The sequence below is a fragment of the Muntiacus reevesi genome, chromosome 3 (genome assembly GCF_963930625.1).
Source record: "Muntiacus reevesi chromosome 3, mMunRee1.1, whole genome shotgun sequence".
Classification (NCBI taxonomy): domain Eukaryota; kingdom Metazoa; phylum Chordata; class Mammalia; order Artiodactyla; family Cervidae; genus Muntiacus; species Muntiacus reevesi.
The window spans coordinates 101,028,336-101,045,953 of record NC_089251.1 but is presented as its reverse complement, the minus strand read 5'-3'; the positions used below and the strand labels follow the sequence as shown (position 1 = coordinate 101,045,953).

Here is a 17,618-nt window from a genome sequence, read left to right as displayed (position 1 = left end):
TTCATTGCTCTCCAGTGCCTTTAAATAATTAATTAAAAAAAAATTCTGTCCAGAGTTTATTCTAGCTATCAGCAGGAAGACTATCCAATACAATTCATTCCATCATTATTGGAGCCAGAACCAACACACTGAATTTTAATATCTCTGCTGTGAAAAATTTAGCAATCATCATTAAGAAGATCAATATTATTTGGGAGCTAAGTACAATATATACCAAATCAGTCTTGTGGAAAACAAGTGTACTGACTTCAATACTGAGACATGAAAAGCAAACAAAAGCTCCAACTACATTAACAATCTGGAAAATTTCATCACTGACTCTTCTTCTTGTGACTGTCTACTGTGACAGAGCTTTCCTCAGATACAGCCTTAAAAATATTTTACAGGAAAAAAAATGTTGCTGACCTTGCATCACAGGTAGAGACACAATATTTCTTTGTTACAACAGATACAGTGGTTATTTAGTAAGAAAACATATCACTCACTTAAATTTTCAGATGTTACCATGAATTCTTCAATTTCATCATCAGAATCATCTATTAAAGGCATGAAGGCATATCTAAATAAAAAACAAGGAGTAGTTTTACTAGTGTATTTAAACCTGTTCAATGTTCAGTTTATACCCGAAACAGTTATTCCAGGGACCGCTCTTCCCTCTTCCTGTGGGGAGACCCCTTTCTTCCCCCTTTATATCTCTCTTCTTTCACTGTCTTCCTTTTGTTATATTTGTCTCCCCACCTGACTGTATACCTCTTAACAGCAATGACTACTTCTCTTGTTTCTATAAATGCTTTTCTAACATTGTAGCAGAAGATGAACAAAATCCTTGCCCAACTATGTAAGGTACCTCTGATTATTTGCTGATGGTCTCCACAAAAACATTATTACAATAAGAATAAGTGAGAAAAGGAAGCTCCAAAATGCATCATCAACCCAGCGTTCCATCCAATCCTATAACAAGGATGATTCAAACAGGAAAAGTTAATTTTTGATAAACAGATTTCCCACTGAAATAGTATATAATGACAAGTACTAATGAAATCCTTCTAACCAGTAAGTCTTCCAAAAAAATGAGCAGATGTTTTTTCAAGAAACCTAAAAACTAAGAAATTCTATCTTAAAATCCATATTAAAGCTTAGTTGAGCCTCATAATCAATCCAATGAATAAAACCCTAACAAATTAAGCAGCATCATGAAAAGAATTAGAGCTGAAAAGGCCTTCAAAGGTCAATTAATTTATTTTCTAGACAAGAAGACTTTCTTCTCTCATGAAATTTTCCTTAAGGCAGCAAAAGTTCAGGGTTTTCACAGGGCTCTTTATAATTATATAGAACTAGCAAGGAGATCAAGCCAGTCAATCCTAAAGGAAATCAACCCTGAATATTCATTGGAAGGACTCATGAAGCTGAAGCTCCAATACTTTGGCCACCTGATTGGAAGAGGTGATTCACTGGAAAAGACCCTGAGGCTGGGGAAGAATGAGGGCAGGAGAAAGACAGCACTGGAAGATGAGATGGTTGGATGGCAGCATCGACTCAAAGGGCATGAGTGTGCGCAAACTCTCAAAGATGGCGAAGGACAGGGAAGCCGGGCATGCTGCAAGTCCATCGGGTCGCAGAGTCAGATTTGGCGACTGAACAACAACCAACATAGAACCAGAGGCTATTTCCAAATCAATATATTTTCAGTCCAAGAAATATATCTTCTAACTAGAGAATCCAAGGAGAATACTCCTGAATGTTCATGATGAGTATACTATAAACACGTACAAAATCCTAGAAATAAGTCAAGCTTAAGATTTAGAATCTCACTTAGATACAAAGCCACCCAATCATACTATGAGCTGGAAGAAAACGATTTCCTGTTACCTTGGACTATTCAGGGAGAGGATTCCTTTTCAGAATACAACAAAAGAAGCTGAGAAAAGGGCGTAATTGGAAATGGAGATTTAGGAGGAACTTTGTTTCAGACTCGTTTAAAGGAGACAAATGTTTTTCTAATCCTGCACAAAATAATTCCAAGTAAATGGAATATCTCCACTACACTTGTCTTGGTCTACAAACACAAACTAAACTCTTCAAACTTACACAAAATACAACAGTACAGTTAAAAGTGAAAATTATTTACAAAGGAAGATTATACTTACTGATTGACATTTTGCAAACCTAAATGTCTTAGTTGTCCACACCATAAACACTACAGATGCTGAAACACACCAAAAAAAAAAAAGTCAACCTCTGAAGGAGCATATACAATACTAAAATAATTTATTATAAAAGAAAAATCAGATAACTTACCCAGTATGGCAAAGATCAGGGTATTTGTAAAGTGCCTGTATAAAGAAAATTTTACTGTGTTCTTTCTTAGCCTGAGAGTCTTCATAGTTTGTGCCAAACTTATAAAAATGTGAAAAAGAGTTAAGGGAAAAATTTTAAATAAAAATACATAGTTAAGATTAAAAAACGAAAAAAAAAAAAGAGTAAAAAACGAAATAAGAATCTTCTGCTACATTTCCAAAACTACTGCTACACAGAGTTCCTATAATTTAAAACTAATAAAAACACAGAAAATGTCTTTTCCACTAATGTATAATCACAATAGCAATTTTATTACAGATTTTGTTGTACAATTTACCACTGTCTGAACTAAGTAAACAAACTTCAAGGAAAAAGAATGTAAGGGACAAGACCTGTGTTGTGTTCCTTCAACGCCAAGTTCTCGAAACACAGGACAGAGCAGGACACAGACTAAACGCTAGGTCCCCCTTGGGCCAGACGCACTTTTCAGATGCCATCAGGACATGCCACTTGGCTTGTGGTTTTCTGTCTCTGTTTCTTTCTTATTTTTTTGTTTCTGGTCTATTCTCATTCTACCCTCTGAATGATCATAATTAAGAAGTTAAGTCATCTATCAATTCCATTTTATAAATAAAAAAAAAAATGAAATATATCAAGTAAAACAAATCTGGACTTAGGTAAGACTTTATTCAAGAGATTACTGCAATATGGAGAATATTCTGACTGTAAGATCTGTGGGCGTCCCAAAGGTCAGGCAGGGAAGAGCTTTGCTTTTATTACTGTTGTTGCTTAGTCGCCAAGTCGTGTCCGACTCTTATGCGATCCCATGGACTATAGCCGGCCAGGCTCCTCTGCGCATGGGGTTTTCCAGGAAAGAATGCTGGAGTGGGTTGCCATTTCCTTTTCCAGGGGATCTTCCCGACCCAGGGATCAAACCTGCATCTCTGGCATTGGCAGGCAGGTTCTTCACCACTAAGCCACCAGGGAAGCCCTCTGCTTTTGTAAGGAGGTGTAAATAGGACTCGAGAGTGTCGGGTGTGGGAAGGGGGTGGCCTGACGGGCCAGTTGCTCAGGGTTATGACTTTCCTTGAGGCCTGTAGGGAATCAGGAAGGGCTGTGAAAGAGGGCTGTGGGTGGATGAAAGCTCAGGGACCTGGGGAAGGAGAAGGCTTAGCCAGTCTGGTGCAGTCTGACATTTTGTCCAGATTAGCCAATAGGTACACACACAGGTTTGAGTCTGGCCTTGCTGTAAGTAAACAAGGGAACACCTGGGAAATCTCACTGAAGTCCCATGGGGAAAGACAGCTTTTGGTGTTAACAGTAAATAAGCCCTTTCCCAAACACGAACGGGTGGAGGCTGTCTTAAGCATGGCTATCTTCCAGGAGCACAGGACTCAGGTAAACAGCGACATCATCAGATACGAAGCAGAGAGGCCTGTCCACTGGCTCCTCAGCAGTGAGGCTGTGATGAAGCCAGAGCTCTGTAAACATAAGCAGCTTTCTCTGCAGCCCACCAAGCCCTGTGCAGGGATGACCCACTGAACATATATCACAGAGCCGAGCAAAGGGGGATGGAAGTGGCACATTTTAGATTTATTTATGCCTCCTCTTTAAATTCCCGATACTTCATTAATCAAAAAATTCATTTTAGCCCTAAAACTACCTAAGTGCTTCTCAATTTTTCTGTGTTCTGTCGCTTCAGTCATGTCTGACTCTTTGCGATATCAAGGACCCATAGCCTACCAGGCTCCTCTGTCCATGGGATTCTCCCAACAAGAATACTAGAGTGGGTTGCCATGCCTTCCTCCAGGGGATCTTCCTGACCCAGGGATTAAACCTGTGTCTCCTGCATTGCAGGCAAGTTCTTTACCACTGATGCGAAGAGCTGACTCATTGGAAAAGACCCTGATATTGGGAAAGACTGAGGGCAGGAGGAGAAGAGGGAGACAGAGGATGAGATTGTTGGATGGCATCACCAATTCAATGGACATGAATTTGAGCAAACTCTGGGAGATGGTGAAGGATGGGAAGTCTGGTGTGCTGCAGTCCATGGGGTCGCAAAGAGTTGGACACAATTTAGCGAATGAATAACAACAAATGACCCATTAAGTTGCAACAGAAGATCAATTTCTATCAGAACACAATTCAACCAATTAAGGTTGCTGTCAGGACTTACAGAGATGGAAATACACATTATTCAATAAACACAATCAAGACCGAATACTAAAGCAGTAATGAAAGCACGCAGGCCCCACCATCCTGACAGGAGAGTCACCTTGCTGCTGCCGTGGTTGGAAAAGGATATCCACCAGCACAAGCCAGAGTCAAGAAGAGACAGAGGGAGGCTGGCCAGAAGCACAAGGTCAGAATCATTTGCCTGCAGCAAAAGAGCAAAACAAAAGAAATAAAACAAGCAGGAAAAGAGAGGCAGGAGGCAACAGCTTTTTAGCATCTTCAGGCTACTTTTTCTATTACTGTAGGTAAAATCAGATTCTTACAGAAGCAGCTAGATTAGGTTCATCGAAAGCAAAGGAAGCATGGTCATGATTCTAGCACTTGATTCTATCAGGATGTGGTCCTGCTTCTTTGCTTGCCATTGGTAATCATTTAGGAAACCCACTACCTCTGTGTACAGAGAAAGTGGACTTTTCCTCTCAGTAATGAAAACTACCAAACAGCGATCTAAGAGCAGACATCAGAAATTCAGGTTGAACTTCCTTTTCTCTCACCATAAAATGCAAACCAAGAGAATTTCAATTTCTGGATTATCTTTACGACTTTGATCTCTAACATCTTTATTAAAAATATCAATAATTGAGCAAGCTAAATCTTTCCCCTTATTTTCTGTATCTCCCCGCCTGAATCTGGCTCATGACATGTTGGACCAAAGCCAAAGTTGTCCATAAAGGTGGCAAGTTACCCTCATTCAAATCCAGATGGAATTAAAGCGTTTATAGCCACTTTTCTCTGGAATTTTCTGCCAATTTGCATGACTGTGTGTTTTTCCCAATGAACTACCTTGTGGGTGGCTAAGAGCAAGAATTCTTTGAAACACACATCTGTAAATGACCAGTAGAAAAGATAACATATGTTTTAAAAATGCAAAGTCTGTAGCTCAAGTAGTTGATGGAGGAACATATGCTCCCTCACATAAGCATACCCAAGCTTAGAAATAAGACAATTCCAAACCAAACAGATATCTTAAGCTCATTTTCTAAACATGCAGTGACAGCAGAGAAGACACGAAGGTTAGCGATGGTAATGCTGAGCCCCACTAGCAGCTAGTTTGCGTGTGTGCTCAGTTGCTCAGTCGTGTCCAACTCTCAATGACCCCATGGACTCTACCCTACCAGACTCCTTTGTCCACGGGATCCTCTGGACAAGAATACTGGAGTAGCTCGTCATTTCCTCCTCCATGGGATCTTCCTGACCCAGGGATCAGGCCCGAGTCTCCTGCATTGGCAGGCGGATTCTTTGCCACTGAGCCACCAGGGAAACCCAGTAGCTAGTTCACCTCCCCTGCAGTTCTGCTTGTCCAGGTCCCAGGGTAAAGTCTTAGTCTCTGGACCGCAGGTCCTCTGACGCTTTTTTTAAAAAGTCATCTTGAGTTCTCTCTTAGAAGATTTCATCATGCCATTCACCTGTGCAGCTTCAACTCCTTGATATTTTCTACCTTCGGAGAACTCTAAACTCTTAAGCATGTCCTTCTCTCTTTCCCTCCTGGCCCCACCTTCTAAGATTCTCCCATACAAGGTACTTACAGGCAAGCTGGTTTGAGATATTCTGCCCCTGTCTCTGTATTTTCTTGCTCCCAACGATTTGGTCCCCTCATAGCTTCTCAGAATGCTTTCCCCCCAGTTCTTTTCCTGTGCGTGCATGTCATTCGTGTCTGACTCTTTGCGATCCTACCGACTGTAGCCCACCAGCCTCCTCTGTCCACAGGATTTCCCAGGCAAGAATACTGGAGTGGGTTGCCATGCCCTCCCCCAGGGGATCTTCCCAACTCAGGGATCGAACCTGTATCTCTTACGTCTCCTGCACTGGCAGGCGGGTTCTTTACCACTAGTGCCCCCTGGGAAACCCTAATTCTTTTCCTAGTAAATTCCCATTGGTCCATGCAGTCTCAATTTAAATGTCACCATTTCCCTGAAATCTTTCTGCACTGTCAGGCTGCAATTAATTCCTCTTTCCTGTTTGCACGGCACCTCTGTAAAATGGCAATTACTATTGCTATGTTGCTCCTAGTTAAGTGTTTGTCTCCTCTACCTGATTCCTCAGCATGTTCATTTAAGTTTGCTAAACTAATAGAAAAAAATAAAGATATTTTTTAATTGAGGAATTGTTACTTTTTCATTTTCAACTAAATTCCTGTAACGCATAACTATATTTCTCTCTGGTATTATTACAAATTAAAAATAATATGATTTTGATGACACAACAATTTTAGGACACAGTAAAGGATATGAACCATACAAAAATGGAGTCAATAACTGCTAAAATAATGTCACCAAGGACAACAGCTAAATGGTTAGAACCCTGAAAGAGAAAAATAAGGAAAAAATCTGAACGTAAAAGTTTCATTATAATGATTATCATCTGATGAAGAAAAACAGTTTATCTCCTCATCATTTTACAAAAGGCTATATAAAAAATTTTTTTGCCTAACAGAATTGTATTTGAGCACATGGTATTTATCTGTTTCAGCAGCTACAAATGTTAGTTTGTCATCAGCCTGTCTAGTGATAATGTAAAAATGCTATTATGGAGTGGCAAATAAAACACAGCATGTCCCACCCAACTCAGGTCAACCATTTCTCTCTCTGCCCTCTTCTGACCAAACCTGCAGCCACGGCTCCTAAAGCAATGGGCTCCTCCTCTTCCCCCCCGCAAGTGAAAGGATGTGAAAAAGGTAAAATGAGGAAAAGGAACTGCAACCACAGACTGGATGCATACTCTACTCAAGAGCTGACAGAGAATCACACCCAAAACTGTCACATCTAAGATACTGACCATGTCAAATTTTAAAGAAACATGTCATCTATCCGTGGAATGTTTATCCTCCTTTCTATTTTCTTCCCAGCAAAGATAAGCTTTTATGAATTATATATGTAAATAGAAAGTTCTTCATTATTATGTAAAAGTAATAATAAATGCACCTTTCAAGGAGTCAGAGATGAAGAGAACTGGTGTCTCTACCCAGAATGCGTGTATGTCAAAGACACTGGAAGAAGGGTGAGGTTTTTAACATTACTGGACAAATGCCCGGCTTTAAAACATCAGATCAAACTATGTGAAGTAAGTGCATGTGGCAACGTGCAGATTATTCACTCTGTGCGCAACGGTCTGATTTCAGTATCTAACCCAAAAGACGTTTTGAGTAAAAATTACACAGTTCTCTGAATCAAACAAAAATATAAAAAGTTCCTTAATCACTAAGTCATCAAACATATTACTAAGGAAAACCAAGAGCTAGACATCTAGGGGTCTTTGCAGATACAAACACTCGCTCTTCTCTGGGGTAAACTACTGCTGCCCTGACTGCCAGAGCCATTTCTTCCTAGAACACCGCCTCGTCCCGGTTCCTCCAGAAGTAGGGCCACTGAGTGCCCCCAATCCTGAGCCCACCAGAGTCAGGGAAAACGGACAACTACCTGACACTTAAAGGAGCGATGACACGTGATGTCTGCACGCACAGAAGGTAAAGCTAACTGTCTGCTCACTTACACGTTTAAACGGAGGGTTAAGGAAGACATGAACGTGTGCAGACTGTGTAAGGATAGAGATGAACACTCTTCAATAAAGAATAGCCATGAACACTTTTGAGATGGGACTATTAAAAATTCCTAGGATGATACCAGGTGGTGCCTTCATAATCATATCATTTTAAAAAGCGCTCTGGTTAGCCTTTTACTTTCAGGGCATATAAAAAGAGAAATAGTCCACACGGTGCGGGAGGGGGTACTCAAAATTGGGCCTTTTTCACAAATTTCCTATCTTTAAAAATTCATCTCAGGAGATAAGAAAGTAAAACCGAATTTCACAGCAACAACAAAAAAAGTGCAAGTGGAATGATGCAGTTTTTACCCCAATGACTCTCATCACGCCTTCAATAGCCGCAAAGATAAAATAAAGAACCCCCAATCCAATGACCCGGTGCATGACGGTTCCTAGACGAGGCCTAGAATGAGGAGGAGGAAACAGGAAAAAAGAAAAAGATAAGTAAAACGCATCTGAGTACAGTAACTGGCCCCGTTTCCAACACCAAGGACGTCACCATCCAATCACATCAGTCAGCTCCTACCATAGAGGGATTCTGTTTAAAACAGGATTAATCCCCGGGAACAAGGCAGAAACAGGCTCAGGAAAAATAGGCCTCCTTCTCTAGGACTTGAAACTGTATCGATGTCTGTGAAACAACATTTAAAACAAAAATTGTTTGCTTATGGCTGCACTGGGTCTTTGTTGCTGAGCGTGGGCTTTCTCTCGCTGCAAAGAGCAGGGGCTCCTCTCTAGTGACGTGCGGGTTTCTCCTATTGCAGAGCAGACTCCAAGACTTGCGGGCTTCAGCAGGTGCAGAGTGAGGGCTCCGCAGCCGCAGCTCCCGGCTCTAGCACAGGTGCAGTAGTTGTGGAGCATGGGCTTAGCTGCGCTGCGTCACATGCAACCTTCCTGGACCAGGGATTGAACTGGTGTCCCCTGCATTGCAAGGCAGATTCTTAACCACTGGACCACCAGAGGCAACATTTCTGAGACCAGAAGATTTTGCTGCTGAAATCCAAGTAGTATAATGAACATAACCCAAGTACTATGTCTACAGAATGGATGAGAAGATTGATGAAACCTAGTAAGTGCCAACTTCTAAGGGTCACTGGCAGAACTAATCCTTTAAGTCTTGCACGAAGATACATTGTAAACTGTTCTGAGATGTGTTTTGTCAGAGATAATCCACTGATTGCTTCTATGACGTGGGCAGAGAAAGAGCAGGATGTCAGGAAATCAAATCCCACCGCTTTCTCTCTCAATACCTCCAAACAAGAGTCCTAACAGACTTCAGTTTTCATTCTTCAAATTAAAAAGAATTAAAATAACAGTTTGGATTCTTTGAAAGTATAACTGAGTCAGGAATATGCAAAGATGATGGTTTTCAGCAATTGGCAATTTGAAAATAGAACTGAAGTTTCTGGAATTCCCTGGTGTCTAGGTTAGCACTCAGCACATGTGATGCCGAGGCCCAGGTTTGATCCCTGGTCAGGGAACTAGATCTCACATGCTGCAACTAAGAGCTCACATGCCACAACTGAAGATCCTGCACGCCACAACTAAGACCCACCATAGCCAATTAAATAAATAAACATTAAAAAAAAAAAGATGTAACTGTGGTTCAGTGTGAAGGTTTGAGCTTCCGGGAATCAGAGTCTTAGAGAACAGACTCCTCCATGTTCACAACCAGGGAGTCAAAGGTAAGAGGGAGAAAAGATCTTGATAGGATCTGCGGGGGATAGCCAGGCTTCAGACAAAAACTCTGCCGACCTGGTGTTTAGTCAGAGCATGCTCTCTTACAACATCTCAAACACAATCATAACACCCAACTGTGCTGCCTAGGAAACTAGAAAATGACCTGAGCCTCAAGAATCATTTAAAATTTCCATTATCCTTAAAGTTGATTATTCATCCAATTATAAAGTCACTGGAGCTTAGGGTCTTTATCTGAGGAAAGTATAAAACCGCTGGGCTTCCCAGGTGGCACTAGTGGTAAAGAATTTGCCTGCCAATGCAGGAGAGTGGGGAGATAAGAGACGTGTTTTAGATCCCTGGGTTGGGAGGATCCCCAGAGGAGGAAATGGCAACCCACTCCAGTATTCCTGCCTGGAGAATCCCATGGAGAGGGGACCCTGGCAGGCTACAGTCCATGGGTTCGCAAAGGGTCGGACAGGACTGAAGCAACCGAGCACGCACGCATGAAACAGCCAGTGCATGGAAATTCATTAAAGGTACTTCCCTGGTGGTCCAGTGGGTAAAAATCACTTTTCAATGCGGGAGGCACAAGTTCAATCCCAGGCCAGGGGAACTACGGTCCTACATGCCTCGGGCAACTGAGCCTGTGCCGCAACTAGAGAGCCCGTGCGTTCTGGAGCCCTCACCTAGAGAAGCCCACGATGCAACAAAGATCCCAAGTGCCACAACTAGGGCCTGACGCACCCAAATAATTAATTGATGAAAAAATTTTAAGTCCCTTAAAAAACACATCCTGGCAGGTATTTCCCTCTGGGATTTTTGTTTCGATACTGAGAGGTGTCCAGCTTCACAGGGGCTATCATGGAGATGGACACAATCACAGGGTAGAGGTGCGGGGTCTTTCCCACTTACTTTACGATGCCGTATCCCAAGCTCACGATGATCACCAAGAGGCGAGCCAGAGTCCTCTTAATCGCAGATATCAACTCCGCAAATATCAGTAACCCTTGGGCTGATGGGGAAGAAGGAAAACCATTTGCTCTGGGTCCACCTGGACGCCTGTTGCCAAGTCTACACATGTACTACGTACAACTATATTCTGACCTGAGATGAATTAGCCACATTTAAATTTAAAGGTCATCTAATCTAATGCTGTTTGCAACCTCAGTGAAGAATTCGCTCTGAATCTGATCGGCTCTATGGGGCGCGGTTTTCTCAAGTCCACCGGAAACCTGTCTCCTCGAGCTCCCTTCTGTTCTTACTCTTCCACTTGAGGCTATAAAGAACTAGACCTCTTTAGTAGTAGCAGTCACTCACTTTTGTCTGACTCTGCAACCCCATGGACTGCCAGGCTCGCTCCTCTATCCATGGAATTCTCCAGGCAAGAATACTGGAGTGGGTTGCCATTCCCTTCTCCAGGGGACCTTCCTGACCCAGGGATGGAACCCAGGTCTCCTGGGTTCTTGAAGATTCTTAACCGTCTGAACCAGCAGGGAAGCCCAGAGTCCTTTCCTGTCCTGGAAATACTTGAAAACCACAATGTCCTCAAGAGCTCTCTTTTCTCCAGGTTGCCCCTTCATTTACTGATTTCCGCTCCTACTGTGTGGCTGTCACAGGAAAAGAAACACCACGTTCCCTGCCCTTGTGAGGCCTGGACTCTGGGCAGGAGAGAATGCAGCAAGAGCTGGAGGAAACACAGTCTGTGTCCCAGCACGGCAAGAAAAGCGACCTGCACCTCACGGGGCAGGAAAAGCTTCTCAGAAGTGACATCCACACCAGGGCTTGGAGCTGTTGCTGCTGTTGTTCAGTCGCTAAGTTGTGTCGAACTCTGCAGCCCCATGGACGGCAGCACGCCAGGCTTCCCTGTCCTTCACCATCTCCCAGAGCGTGCTCAAACTCATGTCTGCCGAGTCAGTGATGCCACCCAACCATCTCATCCTGTCAACCTCCTTCTCCTCCTGCCTTCATTCTTTTCCAGCTTCAGGGTCTTTTACAAATGAGTCGGCTCTTCGCATCAGCTGGCCAAAGTACTGTCGCTTCAGCTTCAGCATCAGTCCTTCCAATGAATGTTCAGGTTTGATTTCCTTTAGGATAGACTGGTTTGATCTCTGTGCAGTCCAAGGGACTTGATGGAGGTGAAGGCTGAGTAGGAGTTAACTGTTCAGAGGAGGGGAAGGGGAAAAGCAAAAGAAATGGCACATGCAGAGGCATGAAGGAAGAAAGAGAAAAAGCAAAATATGCTGCAAGATGGAACTTCCCTGGCGGTCCAGTGGTTAAGATTCTGCGCTTCCACTGCAGAAGGTGTGGGTTAGATCCCTGGTCAGGGAAGTGAGATCCTGCATGCCTCACAGCATGGCTAAAAAAAATGCTGCAAGATGTGAAAGTTTGGCAGGTCTGCAGCAAGGCATGTAATAAGAGAGGTCAAAATGAGACTGCGACAGAGGCATGGCCCATTCACCTGTGTTTTATGCCAGGCCATGAGTCTGGTCTTGCTGCTAAGGTCAATGGGAAGTCAACAACAATAAAAAAATAAGAGTGGGACTTCACTGGTGCTCCAGTAGCTAAAACTCCTCGCTCCCAATACAGGTGGCCCAGGTTCAACCAATGGTCAGGAAACTAGATCATACAAGGAACAACTAAAAGTTTGTATGCCACAGCTAAAGATCCCCACATGTTGTACAACTAAGACCCAGAGCAGTCAAATAAATAAATAAAAATAAGTCAAAAAAAGAAAAAAAGAATAAAAAATGCATTGACAAACTACAGCCTATAGGCCAAATCTGGCCTGACATGTGCTTTGTAAATAAAGTTTTATTGGAGAATGTAGCCATATCCAATTGTTGTCTGTGGCATCTTTCAGCTCCTAAGACAGTAGTTGAGAAGTTGCAACAGAGCCAACAAAGTCAAAAATATTTCCTGTGTAGGTTTTGCAGGAAGAGCTTGCTGACCCTTAGAATAAAACGGACAGCTTTATTTTATCAAGACTGCTCTACTTAATGGCTTGGAAAGGAATAGACTATAGGACAGGAAAATGCTTAGAAGGCGACTCCAGAATCCAGCCAAGAGATGATGAGAGCTCTGGCAGTGAAGACAGAAAGGGGGAAAAAGACACTCAGAAACCAGCTGCTAATTCACCTAATTATTCTTTTCAGCTCACATTTCTCCATCCTGTCCAGAAGAAACCACAGGAGACCTCGTCCAATACCGTGAAGAAGTTCAGATACGCTGTGGAGTAAGTCTGTTACATATGCCTAACTGCCCAACTGCAGAACAAGTCAAGTGCCCTATCCCTAACGCGTCCTTGTTGGGTCCTGACAATCACTGTTTCCTCACTGCTTGATTTTTCCAGATTCTGTCCTTCCAGGACCAATGCTAAGCAAGACAGCCTGGCTTACAGAGTGCAGACTTGGGGAAATTAGGAACATCAGTCCAGGCTCCGTCGAGTACCTCTCTTTTCCACAGGACTCCTCAAAGACAAGGAGAGCTGCCTGGGCTTTCTCGTCCGAGCCCTGGTGGAGTCACCTCTGAGGGCTTGATGGCCCTGAGGATGGCAGGTGGACTCTCCTTCTCTTCATGGATCTCAGGCTTTTGCTGCCCCTCACCCAAGTTCACACCACCTTCTTTAGACAGAGACCCCCTCACCACTGGCAGTAAAGAAGCTGACCTACCTCCTCTGACACTCAAGAATGCTTTAACACCCAGTCATAAGCGGCAACTTACCCTTTCTTCCTCATTTGGTTTAGCGCGGGTACGCGCGCGCACACACACACACACACACACACACACACACACACACGTGCTTATACATCACTAAAACTCCTTAGAGAATAATAACACCCCCAACATGCCTCCCTAGATGTATGTCTTTGCTTTATTGTTTTGCATATTATCCTTTTAAACTTTTCATTTTTGAGAAACTACAATACAGTTTTCTCTCTCTCCAGCAGAGAAAGCAATATAATGAACTCCCAGGTACTATCACTCAGCATCAATACTTATCAACATTATGTTGTATTTATCTCATCTACATACCAACTCACCCTTTCTTCCCCAGAGGATTTAAAATAAAGAACCATATAACTACACCCTTTGAAAATCTGCATCATGACCATTTGTAACTGACTATTTGAGTACATCCTGAGTGCTTTCTATCCTTTTGAGCGATCTCTCTTTCAAAGGTGCAGTGATGAAATTAATTATATCTTTACTTTTCTGGCCACCTCCCACTTTTTTTTTTACCAGCCACACTGCTAGGCATACGGGATCTTAGTTCCCTAAGCAGGGATCAAACCTGTGCTCCCTGTGCTAGAAGCACAGAGTCTTAACCACTGGAAGGGAAGTCCCTCTGTACAGACAGTCGACTCTATCTTTAAGCAGTCTGGGGCACACATCTGAAGATGCCCAACTGAATGCCCGGCTGGTGTCCCCCGTCCCACGTTCTGCTGTGTGAACTGGGACGGTGCCACCCACGGTCACATGAAGTTCTTTGTAAAAGGCTGCAGGCACCATCCATCCTACACTGCTCATCTGACTCCTGTGGCCAAACTTTCTTTTCTTTTTTGTTGAGGAAAGGAGAAGAAAGAGGATGGATGAAAAAAAGAGAAATATGTTAAAAGGACTGGTAGCACCCAAGTCCCCAGGCCAGAATTTGGTACTGCTTTAAGCCAGTCACTGGCAGCTGAACCTTAGGGAATTTTCTTCTCCCCAGGAGGGAAGTAAGGGAAAGTCAGCAAGAATACAGAAAGCAAAGACCATACACATATTATCCTAGTTCAAAGACCTACTTTGACACTCTTCTTGGCTCTGTCCTTTTCATCTATACTATGGTTGTTCCCAAACCACAGGATGAAGGTGAGGGGGAGTCCCCTCTCCTCTGCTCACAAATGCTAGGAGACTCTTGGGTTATACCATGTTCATGGACACAGTCACTACTTACTTGATAGCCCGGTGCTGTTGATGTTTTGGTATTCAGCATAAAAAACTGCTTTTTCAAGCATTCCCAGGAAAATAACAGCTGCAATCCAGAACTGGATTCTTAATATATCTTTCCAGTAACAGGCAGACCACATCAGCCACAGAACACCATATAAGATATAAACAATACACATCACCATGTAGAACTGTGGGAAGAGAAGCAATTTTAGTCCATTACACCTTGTGATCATTTGAAAACTGAGATTCCCAGGAAACACAAAAGACCCTGAATAGCCAAGGAAAGGAAAACAAAGCTGGAGAAATCAGGCTCCCTAACTTCAAAGTGTACTATAAGGTCACAATTGCAACAGTACGGCACTGGCACAAAGCGGAAAATTGGCATTTCTACATTCAAGTTTGCAATCCTTTATTTTCCAGTGACCATGGAACCTGAAATAGAGGGTATGTCAGTGTTAGCTACTAAGGAATCACTGCCACTGATCTCTTAAAATTTTTGAATATTCTAATTAGGATACAAAGCTCATTTTTAAAAAAAGGAAAAAAATTATCAGAGATACTCACAATCATTAGAGGCCAATCTGATGCAGAGATATATCCATAAGGTCCCAACATAGAAAGAGAAACTAGAGAAGGCAGGATGGGGATAAAGAAATTAAGGTATTAAAATTAATAGGTTTTTTTTTAAGTTCTTCAACGTAAGCTCACTCTAAGGCTCCAAGAATATAAACCAAGTGAACAACACTAACTTTTCACCTAGCACACACAAAGTACTGGGTAATTAGTAGCTGTTTGATTACGTGACCTCATCAAGATATCTTTACTTATAGAGATGCTGTTACACAGCATGGGCTAAGGTGACGCTTAGGCAGACAGCATAGTCCTGCTCGGAGACTGGCCCTGGCTGAGTCCCTGACCTCACTGAGGACTCTGTCTTTCGTAACGTAACCTGGACAAATTACTGAACTCCAGAATCTAGTTTGGGTTGTTGTCTGAGACAGCAATAACAGAGTGGCAGACACAGTACAAGACTTGCAGAGCTCAGCAGCTGCACCATTCACCATTCAGCAGCAGCTTAAAACCACCTACTGGTATCAAGGAGAGAAAGGCGGTGGGGAGCAGGCTGGCAGCGGGGCCCCTGCCACCAGTGTGGCATGGTCTGGCCCATTACAGCGCCCCCAGGAGGAAGCCCTGCTTCGCCTTCTCCAGAGCAGCCTCTTTATCTTTACCAGCTTCAGTGGGAAGAACAGCTCTGGATCTCCTCCGCAGCCATGCCTGTCTGATCTTACTGCTTTCTACCTCCGCCTTGGACTGGGTGCCCCTCAGAGACAGACTGTGGCTTCACCTGTGTCCCAGTGGGTGAATCAGGGCAGTTTGCAAACTCCCAAGATGCTCACATGCTGTTTGGCTACTGTGAGCCCAGCAGACTCCGAGTCTAGAAAGGGAGTGACAAGGCAATTCCAGGACCTCTGAGAGCATCTGCCCCCTTGAAAACTGCCTGATGCAAGCCTGGGTTCACACCAGGCACCAGGGGCCACAGCTTCACGTAACAGAGGGTCTACCTACTGGGCAGGCAGGGGAGCTCAGGGCACAGAAGCCACAGCTGCCAGAGATGCTACTTCTACTCCGAGGCGACAAACACATGTTTTTTATTTCTTTTTTAAACTTTTTAAAGAACAAAATTTTAAACCCCTAATGATGGCCATTTTCAAAAAACAGAATATAATCTATTTCAACTACAATTAGGGTGTTGCCCACCCATTTCTACATGCTAAAAAATTTTTTCTTTTAATCTGGAGAATTTTGTACCCCTCCATGAAGTTAAAAATTTTTTAAATTTAGCTTAATTTTAAATTTCTAGTCTCTTAAAAAAAATAAATATTAGAGTTAAGATAAGCATAAAGTTTTAAGTCTCAGAAATAAACAGATTATTCATTTTTGTGATTAAAGAAATTTCTTTTTGAATAATGTATTTTAACAGAGAATGTAGAATTAAAGACAAAAATACAGAGTTAAAGACAAAAATACAGAATACAGTAAAAACAGACTGTAAACATGCATACTGTTTAACTATACCGTTCAAATTCCAGCTTGCATCTGTTTTTTCTGTTTTAACAGAAACAATAAAGATATGAAACCCATCTCTTTGTGTTTTGGCTACAACATCCTGAAACAGGAAAAAAAATCCTTTAAGTTATTTTTTTAAATTGCTTTACAAGATATAGCTAAACAACTGTTCACCGTGTTTTAAATCAACTGTTAAGAACCGAACTGGGGGGACTTCCCTGGTGGTCCAGTGGTTAAGAATCCACCTTTCGATGCAGGGGATACGGGTTTGATCCCTGGGCGAGGAACTAAGATTCCACACGCCAGCGGCAACCAAGCCTCTGTGCTGCGACTACTGCGTCTCTGCACTCTAGCGCCTGTGCCCGCACAAGAGAAGCCTAAGGACCACAACCAGAAAAAGACTGCATGCTGCAGCAAAGAACCCTGGCACCACAGGGCAGACCCATACTTCTTGTATTTCTACAGGTTTCCTCTTAAAGCTACCATTCTATATTTAGTATTACCTTTCAAGTAGTTTTTCTAATATCATCAAGCATTTGGTTTTTAAATGTGTGTGTTTTAAAACTGAACAGGGGAAGAAAGATGTCATATAACATGATTGAAAATGACTCAGATACAGTATATAGGCTAAAACAGGGGTCCTCAACTCCCCGGGCCACAGAGCAGTACCAGTCTGTGGGCTGTTAGGATTGGGCCACACAGTAGGAGGTAAGCGGTGGGCGAGTGAGCAAAGCTTTCTGTATTTACAGCTGTTCCCCATCGCTGACATTACTGCCTGAGCTCTGACTGGCAGATCAGTGGTGGCATATAAATGCAATGTCCTTGGGTCATCCTGAAACCATGCCCCACCCCAGGTCCATGGACAA

The 17,618-nt window shown here is 42.9% G+C and overlaps 1 protein-coding gene across 3 annotated transcripts in view; it reads right to left on the bottom strand.

Moving 5' to 3' along the window:
- TMEM87B (transmembrane protein 87B) overlaps window positions 1–17,618 on the bottom strand; it is a 49,977-nt gene that overhangs the window by 17,259 nt on the left and 15,100 nt on the right. For 2 of the 3 annotated variants that reach the window (XM_065929846.1, XM_065929848.1), the window contains exons 6-15: window positions 16,762–16,852; window positions 15,250–15,311; window positions 14,690–14,873; window positions 10,666–10,765; window positions 8,383–8,476; window positions 6,764–6,834; window positions 2,299–2,408; window positions 2,148–2,206; window positions 848–951; window positions 486–559 (exon numbers count right to left, since the gene is read on the bottom strand). In XM_065929846.1, coding sequence (XP_065785918.1) covers window positions 486–559; window positions 848–951; window positions 2,148–2,206; window positions 2,299–2,408; window positions 6,764–6,834; window positions 8,383–8,476; window positions 10,666–10,765; window positions 14,690–14,873; window positions 15,250–15,311; window positions 16,762–16,852 — 949 coding nt within the window. Of the gene's footprint in view, window positions 1–485; window positions 560–847; window positions 952–2,147; window positions 2,207–2,298; window positions 2,409–4,603; window positions 4,676–6,763; window positions 6,835–8,382; window positions 8,477–10,665; window positions 10,766–14,689; window positions 14,874–15,249; window positions 15,312–16,761; window positions 16,853–17,618 lie in introns of all 3 variants that reach the window. The other variant, XM_065929847.1, reaches the window with a different exon arrangement.